A 17,072-nucleotide genomic window follows, 5' to 3' on the forward strand; every position below is an offset into this window, starting at 1 on the left:
AAATGTTTATATATTCTCCTACTTGTAAGTCGCTGTGTATATAAGCGTCTGCCAAATGAATAAATGTAAATGTAAGGATTAATCAGCATAATTTGATTTCTACTGGTGAAAACATCACCTGGTTAATTGGAGTAACATGCTACAATGATACCTATTTACATAGAAAATTGTCCTGTAAAGTTACTTCATCTAAGTAGGAAACTAGATTATGAGTGGTTTGTGAATTATTCAAAGGTTTGCAGCAGAATACAAAAATTGTGGTTTTCCTACTGTTGTTTGGAATTCATTGCAACATTCAATATATCTCCCGAGAGAATGAAAGAGTTTAGAAAATGCAACGGTCAGCTGAGTTTAAAATGTGCCTGACATCATGATTCAGATATTTACCTTTATGTTGAGCTGTGATTAATGTGCTCTATCCAACAGCAATACAACAGAGGCAGGAGGAACATACATTAAAAAGTGCTGCAAAGGATTCTGCATCGACATCCTTAAGAAGATCGCACGGAACGTGAAGTTCACATATGACCTCTATCTGGTCACCAATGGGAAGCACGGGAAAAAGATCAACAACATGTGGAACGGCATGGTGGGAGATGTGAGTTGATTCCAATAAACTAAGCTGTTGATGTGGATAGGCGGCAGTTTTTTAATTCACTGAAAGTTTTATAAAAAGTTTTGTAGAATGTTATGTTGGTATGTTTAGCTGTTCAGAAGTTTTATTACAAAATGAAAGCAAATAGAGCCATTTGAATCAGAATAATCTTGAGTGGTTGGAGGTGTTTCATGTATAAAGTTCAAAGCTTTTGTCTTAACCTCCATGGCATCTTGTCTCCTGCCAAAGGTGGTCTACAAAAAAGCCGTCATGGCCGTAGGCTCGCTGACAATCAATGAAGAACGCTCGGAGGTCATTGATTTCTCTGTGCCCTTCGTGGAAACAGGGATTAGTGTGATGGTATCCCGTAGCAACGGAACAGTCTCTCCATCTGCATTTTTAGGTAACTATATATAGAAAAGGTTAATTCATGGTTGTGGTGGGGCACGTCTGATTTTCACCAGTCAGAATGCTTCAGCCGTTATTTTACATTAATTCAGTGGATTGTAGTTTTACTAATATTTTGAATCAGATTTCATTTTTAAGGGGTTATTGTGAATTGTAGTTAAATTTTTAGTCATTGAGTTATATACTTTTTTATGTATTAGTATATTTTTACTATTATATTTTGTACACAAGTTTAATATTTTTCAGTTTTACGTTTTAATTCATTTTCAGTTTATAGTTTTAGTCCCTTAAACATTTCATCTTATTGCTCATTTTGTGTAGTTCTCTCGTGTGCTGAAACCAGTCATCAGCTTAATTTGCCCTCTTGCCTCTTTTGCTTTGCTTGCAAACTGATTCCTTCACCAGAAGACATGCCATCTGCTCTTGCTGTCTTCTTGCAAGGCGTATTCAGGAGTTCACATTATCAGATGCTATAGTTTGAAATGTACATACTTTCTCTGAGTTCTAAGAAGTTCTAATACAGTTCTATCACTCCCATTTATGCTGTATAGGCATGATCACGACTCCTAACGCATCAATAGATCCGAATAGATCTCAGAAAGTGTCCTACAAATCCACTGAAGTGGGCTGGACTCAGATAAGCAGTTTTTAGATTTATTGGACCCTTTGTGCTTCTGTATGCTTGATGGCACCAGATCAGCAACCCATTATTTAATTAGCATAAGGCCAATAATTACAGGGTCTGGGTAACCTCTCCAGTGGACACTTGCCAGTTTCCCATTTACTTCCTACAGTGAAGCTCTTTAATATTTTTAGCTTGTCTATAGTCACAAACCACTGGGCAAGCAGAATGCTTGGATAAAAGTAGCTGACTTTGTATTTTTTCTTGCTCTTCCCTGACCACAGAGCCCTTCAGTGCATCGGTGTGGGTCATGATGTTTGTCATGTTGCTGCTGGTGACTGCAATGGCTGTCTTCATGTTTGAATACATCAGCCCTTTGGGCTTCAACAGGAACCTAGCTCAGGGCAAAGGTACGTAACCACCACACCCTGTGTAGTGAGTCCTCTTTCCCCCCTGCAATGCAGTCAGACTTTGTTTTTTAACAACGCAAGCAAATCCTTGGCCTGCTCTGATAGATCACCCCTCAATCTGTCATTTGCAAAGTATAATGTATTCTTCATTTGTACATAATCTCGCTGTGCTTGCTGCTGAGTGGTTTGGGGTTCCAAGTTAGTTCAATAAAGTTCAATTCATTTCCATTTGTTCAGTCGCGATTAGATTAAATGTATGCAGTCTCATTTGGACTCTGTTTGCTTTTTCAGTATTAAAAAAGCATTTGTCAGTGTCAGATGATTCATTACAAGTTCAGATGTATACTTTTTATGAAAAGAGAAGTACGCGATGGAAATCTAAAGATAAACCTTACTGACGTTGGCATCTGCTGTAGTTCTACACCCACCCACAAAGAAAGGTTTCCAGACGCACTTTCGTGTATTATCCAAACGTTCCGGAATAAAACATGTCTGGAATTCTTTGCATGTTGTCCCACTCACATCAAAACTAGAGGGCAATGAAACAGACAAGAAACAAGATTAACAGCATCAGTGGGGAGCAGCAGGGTGCTGCTGCATTGTCATTATTTTGTGCAAATACTCTAATAAGGAGGCAAAAGCAAGACTTTATTATTGTCTAAATGAAAGCACAGAAGAAACGCTAATATGTAACTGCGGGATGTTAATGTACTGTCTTGTCTTCAACAGATCCCCACGGACCGTCCTTTACTATGGGGAAAGCGGTGTGGCTGTTGTGGGGCCTGGTGTTTAACAACTCTGTACCTGTTCAAAACCCCAAAGGCAGCACCAGTAAATTCATAGTGTCTGTGTGGGCTTTCTTCGCTGTAATCTTCCTGGCCAGTTACACTGCTAATCTGGCCGCCTTCATGATTCAAGAAGAATTTGTGGACCAGGTTACTGGCCTAAGTGATAATAAGGTAAATCTCAACACATGCTATATTTTATAAAAAGTGCTTAAAATACTGTGGTAGCACAATGGTAATATGATGATTTACTCTACGATTTCTACATAAGTGACCAAAAGTTATTTTGGAAAGGCATATTTTTACAATATTTGTTTTTAATGCTTCTTTAGGTTGGGTTTAAAGGGGTCATATAGCGCAAATACGTGTTTTTCTGTGTCTTTGGTGTGTTATAAGTTGCCCATGTATGTATTAGACATGTAAAATAGCATAAATTCGGGACAAAGGATGCATATTATCTAAAAGCGAATGCTCACCCAGACCTGCCTGAAACACCTTGTGTAACCACACCCCCGCAAATCTTTGTCTAGACTTTTAGCCATGTCACATGACCCCTTAAAACCATTTATATATGTGTTGTATAGGACAAAATGAACAAAACATTGCAGAATAGGGAATCAGGGAATATGGGTTTTATTCAAATATACAAAAAATGCATATAAAAACAAAACGCTTGCAGGAAATAAAGCTATTCATATTTGTTTATCCTTTCATGTAGTAAGATTTGTAGTCATTCTACTGAGCTGTCTTTATACTTTTTTGCCAAGCTTTCTCAAATCAAACTCAAAGCTGAACTTTAATGTAAAGCCCCTCTGAAACACTGCCAAATTATTATTTGCGGGGGCGACAATCTTTGATAATATATTTGAATAGAAAGGACATCACTTTTGAACAGAACTGTAAATTCAGAGACATTGGGATTATTGAACTCTGATGTATTCCAAAGAAATGTATAACTTTCAGACTGTTCACTTTTTTAATCACTTGAACAAAACCCACTTCCAAATGCTTACATTTAAATATGCTTTTTAATGGAGGCACAGAAGTGTTAATATTACAAAGTTTTGTTTCACAAAACGTGTATTGATTTGGGCAAAAAACTGAAACTGAGTCTGAATATGACCCACTGTGAATAAATCAATAACTGAGTGACTCAGGTGTCTGTGCATTACAGGATGGAAATAAATGTAGCACTAAATAATCCGTATAACCATCCTGTTTGTATATGGACAAAATCACATTTCATAAAGGCAAATCATCAAGCGTATGTAAACAAGAATATTCTTGTGAAATCCTTTACTTTCTATATCACTCACCATTAAGGCTTTTGTAACGTAATTAGACATGAAAATAAACCGGGCGCTACTCTTATTCACCAACTTATCAACAACTAAAGAATCAAACCATTAAACTAGTACGTTGTATTGGTGCTATAATATTCATATGTTTTTTTTGAAAGACAGCTGCATGTTAATGGCTTACGAGAATTTACCACAACATTTATGGGATTTATGGGAATTATAAAGATAGTGAGCTTGACAGTACTGTTCTCCCATTTTTTATCTTACTCTTAGTGTAATATACCATAGTCTATAGGTCTCACAAACTCCTTGCAAACACCTCCAAAGTTCTAATGAAATCTACGCCAGCACAGCGGTTTTAATCTAAGTACTGTGACTTTTGGTGAGAAGTTGCAGACTCCATAGACTGCAGTGAATTTACAAGCAGAGTGTATGTTTTGCAGGCTTGAGGTTATGTTGGACACTGAATGTTTTTTTGTTCATGAGGTTTCTGTACACCGACCGAACCTCCTTTTTTCATAAAAACAAATACTTCAGAACTGATCAGTGCTTGAGCAGAGAATGCACAGTGTTTTTTCATCACAATCCTGCTGCTTTGAAATAATTAGGATGCTTAGAGGTTTTTGAAACAAACACTGCATTGCGTTATAGATCCAGAGAAAAAACATTTCTTCAATAGTAGGAGTCAAACAAAGGCCGGTCCTGTTTGGCAGCGATGGACTCTTTTATGTAGTTGTGAGCTGTGTTAAAGTATAATCATTTGTCTTGCTTAGCTGTCATGGGACTTTTGTTGGTGTTTGACTGTAGCATTTGTGAATGGTGTAGCGTCTGAATACAGAGAGCTGTGCTTTTGTGTAATTCCAGCATTTTTCCAGCATCCAGTATTTTTTCAAATTTAAATACACCAGCATACATCTTGAGCTGCATATTGTTTATTCATGAACAGTTGTGTAAATGTGTGATATGGTAGCTCTGCAAAAATAAAATAAGCTTTTAAGAATTTGGAGACCAGTGACTGTTGAAAGAGTCTTCAAGTGCTCATCTAAGATCTAGACATGTAGTAGAGAGCACATATGGCACATATGTCACTATAGTGCACAGCTGTCGGAAAATACGTTTTTTGATTTTGCAAAGGTTTTGATGGCAACCTCTTCAGATGTGCACTTGAAAATGTGAAAAGTGTGTAAAGAAAAAAAATCTTTACTGAGGTTTTTATACCTCAAGCATGAAAGGGTTAAACTAATTCCTGTCATCTAAAAATAAACTTAAATAAAACCACAATATATTAAGTAATTTTACATTCGCATAAGTCTTATAGGTCAATGTTTGGAAATTGATATATTAAATGATCTGAAAGCAGAATAATTAAGCTTTCTATTGATGTATGGTTTGTTAGGAAAGGACAAGATCTGGCAGAGATATAACTCTCGAATCTGAGGTTGCAAATAAATCTTGATTTTGAGAAAATTGCAATGAAGTTGTTAGTCAGAGGCAATGTAGCAGGCCATCCACTCACCAAAATAAAGTTTTTATATTTTTACGGTATGAAATGTACAATATATCTTCATGCAACATGATCTTTGCTTAATATCCTTATAATTTTTAATCCGATTATTTTGACCCATCCAATGTATTTTTGGCTACTTAAGAGTGTTTGAGTGATCCAGGGTGACATTTACACCTTTTATTTAGCTCTAGTATGACTTTAATTTTGAAAATCTAGTTCATTCTTTTTTTCAGCATTGTTTGTTTAGAAATGTAATTGAGCAAAAACAAGCATAAATAACCTTCTAAAGCTGGAAAAAGTCAAGTTTAGAGCAGACGATTGAAGTGTTTTGCTGTCTATATTTATTGCCATTGCAGTATTGTTTTCTATTGTATTGAATGTGTGTGTTGTTTCCAACTGTGTAGTTTCAGAGCCCATACTCCTACTCTCCTCCCTTCCGCTTTGGAACGGTTCCCAACGGCAGCACAGAAAGGAACATCAGGAAGAATTACCCAGACATGCATCAGTACATGGTGAAATACCATCAGTCTGGAGTGAATGACGCACTGGTCAGCCTAAAGACCGGGTAGGTGCAGCACACACATTAAATAAATCATTGGTAGTCCCACACTGATCTCCTCAAATTTGTGTGATTCACAAAGTTCTAGGCACTTCTCAGCCCCTGTTTGTTCTCTAGTATATCAAGTTTTCATGCTGAATTTGGTTTAAGCTGAACCTTAGGTCTCTTGTGATGACTGTGCTCAGTGTAAACAACACTTCAGTCTCATGACCGTCATCGTCTTATCGCCTCCTTTCATACCTGAATGAACTTTTTAAACTCCTCCCCATTCTGGACAGATTTTGAGAGGTATTAAGTTTTGAGTAAAAACATGAATTCAAGAGCATTTCTGCAATGCAGGAGCCCATAGGCCTGTTTCTCTAAATACCTGGATAAACAAAATCCCATTTCCAGCACAACAAAGTGTATTTTCTGTGTAATGAAAGTGATAAAGACCTGTGATGATCAATTTTTTTGCCAGATGCCCCTAGTATGTTTTCGAACAATTTACTGGTTATTAAGCAGTTCAGCTTTATGGTCTTGCCTTTCTTATTATTAGGTACAGTGAATAAGAAACACAATAGATCAGAAACAGGGCGTATTAAATAGCGTCTATTTTAACTGCAACATGCTGCATATTTGTGGATGGGGACAGTGTGTACAGTATATTAAATTGCCTCGTGGTTTATGAATAAATCGTAGACAATTTCCTTTAGATTAGCGCAGTGCATTATTTCCCCCAGCTGAGTGTATGGGTACACATACTGCAGATCCAGCCAGCTCATGCTTTTACCAAAGAATCATTGAGAAAATCTATTGGATGTCAGTGGGATTTCTGAGTTACATTTGACATTCTTGAAATGTCAGAGAACCAAACTAATGAGTCTTAGACAAAAGCTTTTACAACAGAGACATTGAGTCTGATGACTGGCCCACCATGACTCCAAATGTCAGCATGTAGGTGGTATCTAAAACCATAGTTTTGCCGCAGTTTGGAGTGTAAGACAAATTTAGGAATCAGATTTTTATGCATGGCTAAATTAGCAGTCGTGGGTCGATCAGCATTTCACGCTTTCAGACGGACAAATATTTATCGTGGTGTGGAAGAAGAAAGAGGAAGAGTTCGGTTTTTTAAATTTAAATTACAGCTTGCATATAATGATATTGTCATGATTACGCTATCATGTCATGTTTATTCTTGTATTGCAGCGGAGTCATGGTATAGCCTTAGGGTTTTGTGTGAGAAAGTCATGGCTTTGTTTATATATTGACTTGCCATGTGCTTTCTCGTGTTTCGTCGGTGTTTCCCGCAAACTTGTTACCTTGTTACCTTCCTATTAATGTTTCGTTACCCACACCTTAGTTATCCTTTTTCTGTCCCCCCTTTAAATAGTCCTCATGTTACATTGTCCTGTGCTTGTTCGTTTTGTACCTTACCTTGTCGTGACGTGTCTAGGTCATGCTAGTCTCTGTCTGTGGATTTGTAACCTTGTCTGTTCTTTGTGACGTTGTGTCGGTCAGTTTTGGTTTAGTTTTTGCCCCTCGTGGGAAGTCTTTGTTTTGTCTTGGGTTATTATTTTAGTCTTGCCTATGTTTCCCCATCGTGGGCTTTTGATTTGATCTTGTTTTTTGTTTAATAAACATCTGTTTAACCCCTTCACCACTGTGCCTGCCTGCAATTGGGTTCTCCCCGAAACACCCTAACAGATATATTATAAGGAGATCGAAACTGTAACTGTTTTATACAAAATAATTATAAAACCCCCAAACTGTGAGAGTTATGAAAATATTATCTTTATTCTACCCAATATGAAAACAGTGTTAGATGCAAGTAAAACATATTCATGGAAACCAAGTCAAATGAAATAAAGTATTTTTCCATTGCGTGTGGTGTGATTGCACCTCTGTGCTGTCTGTCGCCTCAGACTTCTGTGACTCAGCATCTACACCATCGCTGTAAAGTTAAAATGTGTGGTGATTCATTTCAGGCTTTTGGTGACATGACAGTTGTGTTAATAAACGAGAAGAACATTTGAGCTCGGTTTGCCATTTGAATATTGTGTCTTTTTTTCTCCAGAAAACTTGATGCCTTCATATACGACGCAGCTGTGTTGAATTACATGGCTGGTAGGGACGAGGGCTGTAAACTGGTGACCATTGGCAGTGGCTACATCTTCGCTACCACCGGCTATGGCATCGCCCTGCAAAAAGGATCTCTATGGAAGCGTCCGGTGGATCTGGCCATCCTTGCTATTATTGGAGATGGTAAGTGCTTGTGATATTGACTGTGATACTATTTTTCCCCTAGTCAAAATGTCTATCTCTCCCTCTATACATTTGTATTTTGAGTGGGATTCATTGACCAAATAACAGACCAAACACGAAAAACAAAATGAAAGGTACATTTTACTGGTAACACACATTTTTTTAGTTCACTATAACCGTGTGGTGAAAATCTGATATGGCGACAGCCCAAATATATATCTACCCAGGGACTTTATGTACATTTTTATTTTATTAATTTTGTATTTAGTTTATGCTGTGTGTAGATATAAACTGTGTTATTATCATACAATATATGTCTATCTCCAGGAATAATTGTTATTTATTTTGCCTACCTTATAATTTAATTTGCCATCATATTAATGGGTTTTAAAAAAATGATAACTACAGAAAATGAATAAATAAAAAATAAAATGTGTGACTGATTTTGAAACAAAAGGTCTCTGCTGGAAACGCATGTGTATTTTTTACCAACTTGGAATATTCATCAGTGCAGCTGTCTCTATGTTGAACGCGTGTGTTCTGAAGACTTTCTGCATCGTGCTAAAGACAGAAAAGCATTGTATTATTCTCACGCAGCGATGTCCATCTGTTAAATTATTTACCCACCTTTTAGTTTAAAGTTATGCGGCAGCTTCTCCAAAGCCTCCTTCCTTAGACATCTGGAGTACGTTCTCCTCTCTCCATACTATCCCCTATCTCACAGTAGTGCTGTGAAACATGAAAAATGACAGAATCATCCTCTTGGCAGCTGCACCTTGTACAGAGACTGAAAAAAGCGTCTCAGATGGTGCTAACATATGGTTGAAGCTCGAGCGTATCATTTTACCGATCCTCTCTTTGACATGTTAGCACTTTGGGAGCTTTGGGACAGGGGAATATGTCGGTGGATGGTAACTGTTTGGCCCGCTGAGGTGCACATGTTCTGGGAGTCAGGGTTGATTTATGACGTGGGTCTGGGCATGTGCGTCTCCTCAGGTGAGATGGAGGAGTTGGAGGCTCAGTGGCTGACTGGGATCTGCCACAATGAGAAGAACGAGGTAATGAGCAGCCAGCTGGACGTGGACAACATGGCCGGTGTGTTCTATATGCTGGCGACTGCCATGGGTCTCAGTCTCATCACCTTTGTCTGGGAGCATCTGTTCTACTGGAGGCTCAGATACTGCTTCACTGGCGTCTGCACGGGCACACCCGGCCTGCTCTTCGGTATCAGCAGGGTAAGGCGGACATTTACAAAATAAACAATATCTGGTTATAAAATAAAATTCTAACCAAAGGCCACACATGATGGATGGCTTTTTTAAGCCTGGCTCAAAGGGATAGTTCGATCCAATATGAAAATGATGTCATCATTTAATCCTGTAAAAACATAAACTGTCAAAATATCTTTGTTCTGGTAAATACAAAGTAAGATATTTTGAAAAATGTCAGTAACCAAACATATATCATCCCCGATTGATTTCCATGGTATTTATTTTCCCTAGTCTGTTTGATTATGGACATTTCTTCAAATATCTTCCTTTGTGTTCAGCAGAACAAACACATATATATATGTTTGGAACAGCCTGAGGTTAAATGATGACAAAATTATAATTTTGGGATGAACTGTCACTTTAAAATGTTATATGTATGTACTACATCAATATCTACATTCATTATCTTGTAGTACTTGCATTTAAAAATGTTTTTCTTACCTTTTTAAATTTTCTTTAATTTGCATTTTAATGTGAAAGGACAGTGAAGCATATAACTACATTTTAGATGCTCAATGTTTGATTTGGTTAACATCAGTTTTATTTTAGTGTAATGCATATTATTTCTTAGGCATTTGTTGGTCACTTTTTTCACAGCCAGGGAGTTTAAGATGACAGTATAGCAGTCTGACATTGGGATCTCATGCACAGCCAAGCACTCAGTATGCCTTATGTTTCGTTTTAATTGCTGATTCTTTTGTGTATATGGCAGTGTGATAATATGGTGGGTTTGTTATGATTTTGACATTGTGAAACTTGTGTTCAGTATTTAAGTGCAAAAAACAGCTTTTTTACTAAACAGCAGAAACTGTCATCGTCATTCTTTTGAGCGCAAACACGCCCTTCTGAATGTATAATAAATCAACGTTGAGTGCGCATCAAAACTTCTGTTTTTCTGATGCAATTAACATTATGCCATTACTGGCCATGGATGCAGAAGATAAACAGAATTTCATTTTAAAGAAATGTTTGTGTTCATTTTCTAGCGATCATGGCAGCAGTAATTTATCAAATTATGATCAAATGATGAAGTGCTTTAGCTGGGCATATATCCAGATGCAGGGTGTAGGCGAGCACACTATCAGCATTTTAAAGAGCCGATTTGCGTGCCTGGACTGCAGTGTTGGAGTGATGCTGTAGAGTATTTTGCGTTCCTGTAGATCCAATAATAAAGCATTGCGGTAACAGCAGAGTTCATGAGTCCGATCCCAGCAGGGAACTTATACAGTATATGATAAAAATGTATATAAAATGTATGTTTAAATTGTCTGCCAAATGCATAAATATTTGAGTTCGTCACAACCTCGAACTCTAAAACGACACACAAGTTTGGAGTTGTGCAGTGCAAAATGGATTCAGCAAAGATATAGTGGCCGTGTTTACCAAACTTGATTTGCATTTTTTTTTTGAGTTATGAAATAAAATGCAGATCGCACATGTAATTAAAAGGCAGTATCAGTGGGGGCAGTTAATTCTTAGAATGTTTGCTGGTGAAAAGTGATTCATATAGAAAGTTATGTGGCTATGCGAAAATTATACAGAGTATCTGATGGCATGCTGATCACTGCTTTTATCTTTGGCCTAGTTAAAAGTAGTATCTGATCTCACTGATGGGTACGTTTACATGTCTGTGCAGTTATAGAACAGTTTTATAAAACAGCAGGAAGAACTGAAAATCACAGAGTAATAAAGTATCATTGATTAATGTCTGTATTCTGAGCTGAATTTGACTCTTTGTTTTGCCGTAGGGTATTTGGAGTTGCATCCATGGTGTCCATATCGACATGAAGAAGAAATCATCTGACTTGGACTTCAGTCCACAATCCAACATGCTCAAGCTTATAAAATCTGCCAAACAGATGACTAACATGACCAACCTCAGCGGCTCCCGGATCAACTCTCCCAGACGCGGCAGCGAGTTTATGCACTCAGCCAGCCCTATGATCATGGACATGATGGCAGAGAAAGGAAACTTCATATACACAGACAATCGCAGCTACGCCCAAAAGGACATCTATGGAGACTCCAGTGACCTGCAGGCGTATCTGGCCAACCGCCACAAAGACCATCTGAACAACTACATCTTTCAAGGTCAGCACCCCCTCACCCTTAATGAATCCAACCCTAATACGGTAGAGGTGGCGGTAAGCGCAGACGCAGCCCAGACTAACGCGAAACCCCGGGCTCTGTGGAAGAAATCTGTGGATACTTTGCGTCAGACTCAGGGGCCCGAAGCCCTGGACCCCCGTTTGTCTATGAAGAGCCAGAGGTACCTGCCGGAAGATGCTGCGCACTCTGATATCTCAGACTGCTCGAGCAGGGCCTCGTACAAGGATTCAGACATTAACAAGCACCTGAAGCCCAAAGATAACTTAAAAAAAAGACCGATGACGTCAAAATACCCTAGGGATTGCAGTGAAGTGGAGCTGTCCTACTTAAAAAATAAGCAGGGCGGAGCGGGCAGGGACAAAATCTACACCATAGACTCTGACCGGGAGCTGAGTCTGCACTCGGAGCCTCAACACTACAAAGAAGGCAGAGGCCTGACCACAGACGATTTGGATTTTGGTGAAATTTACTCCGACCACAACGACAATTACAGGAAAAGCGACCAGCCTATCATCCATCTGAACAGCAGCCCCCTGCATCAAAACGAATCCGACCTCCTGCCAGATAACGCCTACAACAAACACTACAGCCTGAAGGAGAAGAACCTCAGTCAGCACGAAAGTAACGACCGCTTCAAACAGACTCATTGCCGCAGTTGTCTTTCCAAGGTGCCCAACTACAGCACAGGGCCGTACGGCCCCTTACGCTCGCCGTATAATCGGTGCGAGGCGTGCCTCCACATGGGCAACCTATATGACATCAGCGAGGACCAGATGTTGCAGGAGGCCATGATAAGCCCTACCATGCAACACGATGACATGTTCAGCCATTACTGGCCCCAGACGGATGGGCCACACGTACAGAGGAGGAACAGACTGAGGCTCAGCCGGCAACATTCTTTTGACAACATCATGCTCGAGAAGCCCAAAGAGATCGACCTGAACCGGCCGGCGCGTAGCGTCAGCCTAAAGGAGAAGGACCGCTTCCTGGACGACAGCTCTTATACAAACATGTTTAACATCAAGGCTGACAAACTGTTCGGCAGCAGGTCCATGCTCTTTAACCGCAACCTGGAGGAAAGCAAGCGCAGTAAGTCACTTTACCCCGATCACCCCACAGACAACCCCTTCCTGCAATCTATACGGGACGACACTCGCCTGGTCCACGGCAGGAGCTCCTCGGATATTTACAAACAATTGGCTCCCATCAAAGCGCGGAACGAGAACAATCTGAGGTCCTCCGTAAAGTCCACCACTTCGTTCTGTTCCAGGGATGGTCGAATACCCAATGACATGTACATATCAGAGCATGCGATGCCTTACGTAGCCAACAAGACTAGTGCATACTCAGCTCCCCGGGTCCTCAACTCTTCGCAGTTTAGCAATAGAGGAGTGTATAAGAAAATACCTAGTCTCGAGTCAGATGTTTAATGCTTTTTTGTGTAGCTGATATATTTACTCACGTAGAATGCCACAGTCACCTACAGTACATCTTAAAAAAGTACCCGAGTACTCTTTTCGCAGATATCGCTCTTCTTATACGAGTGAGTCAGACTGGATAGCGCTTTCCAAAGGTTTCAGCATTTCTTGGCAAGCGTCTCAACGACTATTTGCCAAAAGACAATTAGTCAAGTATAAGCCAATACAATTTGGTTTAGCATGGAAGTTGTTGATTTCCCCCACGCTTGGCCCCGTGCCGGTGTGTACACAAAATGCGCAGATGCAGTGCTTTGAAGTCCGACCCATCGCTGTGGTTGGCCGAGGCAGATTATAGGGTGGGGTTTCAGGTGCTTGGCCCCACACAGCATGTAATAAGGGCATACCTACCTGTATCCCATTGACTGTGGCTGGAAGTTAGGGCAAGCAAGGGTATTTCATTTTCGGCAATTGCATATTTGCTTTTATTACTATAGACTTGGGATTTTTGGCATTCTAATCCCTATTTAGATCTTAGTATTTATCTTATTTGGTAGCACAATAGCAATTAGTTAATCGCCCACCTCTGCTTTATAAACAGAACTTCTATATTACTGTCAGGAATAGCTTTTTTGGTTTTGCATGTGCCTTTATTTCTTGTCTTCTCTCTCTTGGTTTGATCAAAGATATAATTACACTAAGGTGATATTGTTTGCCAGCTGAGGTGACACACCTGGGCAATGAAAACCTGACCTGTGTGTAGGTGGGTTGACCCCGGGTATGTCGGAGACCCTGAGACAACACACACGAGCAGCCTTTGGGAATATTGTGTTGATCCTCTATTTCAAGAATTATGTTCTGTTGGAGGATGGAAGCTTGTGTCACATTTTATTTTCTCAGTACTTCCATCCATGTCACTGTACACTGTGAAACTGACTCAGATCACCTCCTGAAGACCGCTGTTTACGTTGTAGTTTGGCAGAGCATTGCTTTGTGCAAAGAGTGCCACACATAAAACCTTGGGTTAGCTTGAAGTCTGAAACCAGAACATTGGTTTTCTGTTGCAGTCCGCTCAACACATCCGAGGACTACTAGCAAGACCTTTGCTCTGCAGACCTGTTACTACACTTTATACTGTAAAGATACATTCGATGAACTACTTGCAATGTTAATCAGAACACATAGCCAAATTGTGTATTCGATCAAATACCTCAGGATGGGTCTTTTTCTGTAACATTTTCATTGCGCTACTGATAGTCACATTAAGCCATCGCGGACGTTAGCGTTATGTTTTGAGACAAACGTATTACGATTATCATCCGAAGGTGTTGTATACGCTAAAGATATTTGACATGTTGACGCTGTCGTATCAGACTTGTCAAGGTGTATACTGTACTCTCTTCTCATTTTTTCTCATTCTCATTATGAATATCTCATCACAATCATATTCATATGAAGTGCTGCTTAAAAAAGCTATTGTGCGACGCACATGTAAAATATCAAGGTCTTGTTTATGCCATACTGTAGTTTTTACTCTTTGCAACTTGTTTTTGAGTTCTTTTTCCATCCTTGTAATAACCCCAGTCTCTAAGGAAGATGTATTTTGATTACATGAAAACTTATAATAATAATGGCATGCAACTCAATTGTAACTCTTTCTATGTTTTTGTTATGATGTTATGAATCACAACTTATTTGTAACAGGGTGCAAATATAGCATATACTGAAAGAAAATGATCATTTGTATTACAGTGCTGCTGTTTTCGGTAGGCAAGATGTTTGCCTCTAGCCCATCACAATGTTTTATATTTATATCACTGAGTCACTTCTGCATTTCTATCATATCTGGACGCCACCTTTGTGAGGTAAGGTGAAGATCCGCTCTTCCTCGATTGGCAGGTGAATACATCACCAGCTACGCTTTGTCTCTTGCCTGTCATTTAAAGCCAGACTTTAAAGAGAATGAAAAAAAAAACGATTATTTTTGGGTCTGCTGTCCTTCCAAAGATATGATGTTGTCTTGCATTCTCTGTTATCTATGGTTTGCTGTAAGAATAGAGCTTTATTTAATTTCTCAAAGACTTATGTAACTATTTTCAATATAAGACACATGTAAATTGCTTGTAAATTCATACTCGAACAAGTCATTATGAACGTTCTGATTATACAGAGTAAACAATATTTTTGCCTGGGTTTCACAGATCTGTACAGTAGCACTCGTTTTCCGTAGCGTATACACCACATTACTTGGCATTGAAACGTCACCTTAAGAGATTTCAAAGTCTCCATGCAGTTTTAATCAGGGATTGTAGCCCTGCAGTTTTGTAAGCTTAAAGAAATGGGGGCCGGGGTGGGGGTTACAAGCATCGCAGCAGATTTTTCTAAGTAAATATTGTCCATCCACTTGAAGGTGAGCTTGGATCAAGTACGCCTGCAGAGAGGTGTTTGGAGAACGGGGAGGGGCCTTTTGGTTCATTGGCATTTGAAATAGGTTGTGAGACTGCAGGGTACGAATCCATCCCGCTCGTGAACCAAAGCTCTGAGGCAACTCTGCAGAATCGGCCTCTCAGTTAAAGCAAGCCGCCAAACTTCTGGGATTTTTAAAAGAACATCTTGAAAACCAAAATGTACTTCATCAGTGTTGTCATTCTGAATTCGTTGACGGTTATTGGAGGCGGTTGTGTCAGTTAAGAATGCCACAGGTCAGGTATTGATTGCATACAGATGAACTGTCTGGGTTTATTTTATGTAGCAGTTTATATTTAGGCAAGTGCCGTGTGTATTTCCTTAAAAAGCTACAATGTTATATTTTTGGTTTATTTACCTCTCATAGAATAGGAAACAAATGTGAATTTAAATAAGCTCACGCTATTTCCATAGGATGAGCTAGACTTAGCAAAGTAGAGTTACTAAAAGTCAATAAGCGAGATTTATAAGACGCAGAAACAAATTAGTACTTTCTCAGTCGCATGCCAGTTAAGGTTGAATCTGTTTTGTCAGTCACATTTGTAATGCTCCTTGTTTAACAGATTGAGTTTCTTTGTTTGATGTGTATGTATATCTGTCATCACTAATATAAAGATCAGTTCTGAATAGATGAGCAAGAACAAGTTTCTCAGGTAGCTAAAACAGCTCTGTCGATTGTCATATAAAACCCATTTGCGTGTACAGGACCGATTGTGTTTAGATTCCAAGTAAATTTTACGCCAATGTAGGGCAGAGTAACAAAAAGCGAAGTATTTGATATGGTACATGCAAGCGTGGAAGTGAGACCATTACTTAATACAACAACAGATCTCCTTCCAAGTCAATTTTGCACCCACATGGAAGACCATTTGACAACCTTTCTTTCCAAATTTGATATTTTGCCAAGTGCAGTGTAGTAAGAACAATCGGCCATTTCTGCTGCCAGGCAAGCTGTTGTACTGTTACTGCATCATTGGCTTTGGTCCCATCGAGGTAGTTTCAATGAGAAAGCACCTCGACTCAAATTACACCTGCCACGTCTGCACAAAGACGCAGTGAGAAGGGGCAGGTGGCTGAAGCCTTCATGCATGACTGTGTCAACTATGTAGCTCGCTCCCTTTCATTCACGACTGGTTAATAGCCCTCAGGAAGGTAAAAATGGCAGCTTATAAACAACATGCCCGAGTCCAACAAATCCCTCGCTCAAACAAGAGCTTGTTTTTACACACCTCAGTCATGCTGTTCTTTCAGCGTTGTCAACTTTTGTCAAGTAGCACTTTTATCACGATTGCATTGTATGTATGATATGAGGATTTAACCCCTTCATGCATACTGGATAGTTAGATTATCTCTTCAAACAAAAAAAGAACAACAACGAAA

General features: G+C 39.3%; 1 protein-coding gene across 1 annotated transcript in view; it reads left to right on the forward strand.

The window, feature by feature from the left end:
- Positions 1 to 14,513, forward strand: part of grin2aa (glutamate receptor, ionotropic, N-methyl D-aspartate 2A, a) — a 111,223-nt gene extending 96,710 nt beyond the window's left edge. The window contains exons 6-13 of the mRNA XM_056753869.1: positions 427 to 598; positions 845 to 998; positions 1,910 to 2,035; positions 2,765 to 2,994; positions 6,033 to 6,193; positions 8,244 to 8,431; positions 9,428 to 9,666; positions 11,451 to 14,513. Coding sequence (XP_056609847.1) covers positions 427 to 598; positions 845 to 998; positions 1,910 to 2,035; positions 2,765 to 2,994; positions 6,033 to 6,193; positions 8,244 to 8,431; positions 9,428 to 9,666; positions 11,451 to 13,241 — 3,061 coding nt within the window. The 3' untranslated portion in view covers positions 13,242 to 14,513. The remainder of the gene's footprint in view (positions 1 to 426; positions 599 to 844; positions 999 to 1,909; positions 2,036 to 2,764; positions 2,995 to 6,032; positions 6,194 to 8,243; positions 8,432 to 9,427; positions 9,667 to 11,450) is intronic.
- Positions 14,514 to 17,072: the final 2,559 nt, after the last annotated feature.

The sequence above is a fragment of the Triplophysa dalaica genome, chromosome 7 (genome assembly GCF_015846415.1).
Source record: "Triplophysa dalaica isolate WHDGS20190420 chromosome 7, ASM1584641v1, whole genome shotgun sequence".
NCBI lineage: Eukaryota > Metazoa > Chordata > Actinopteri > Cypriniformes > Nemacheilidae > Triplophysa > Triplophysa dalaica.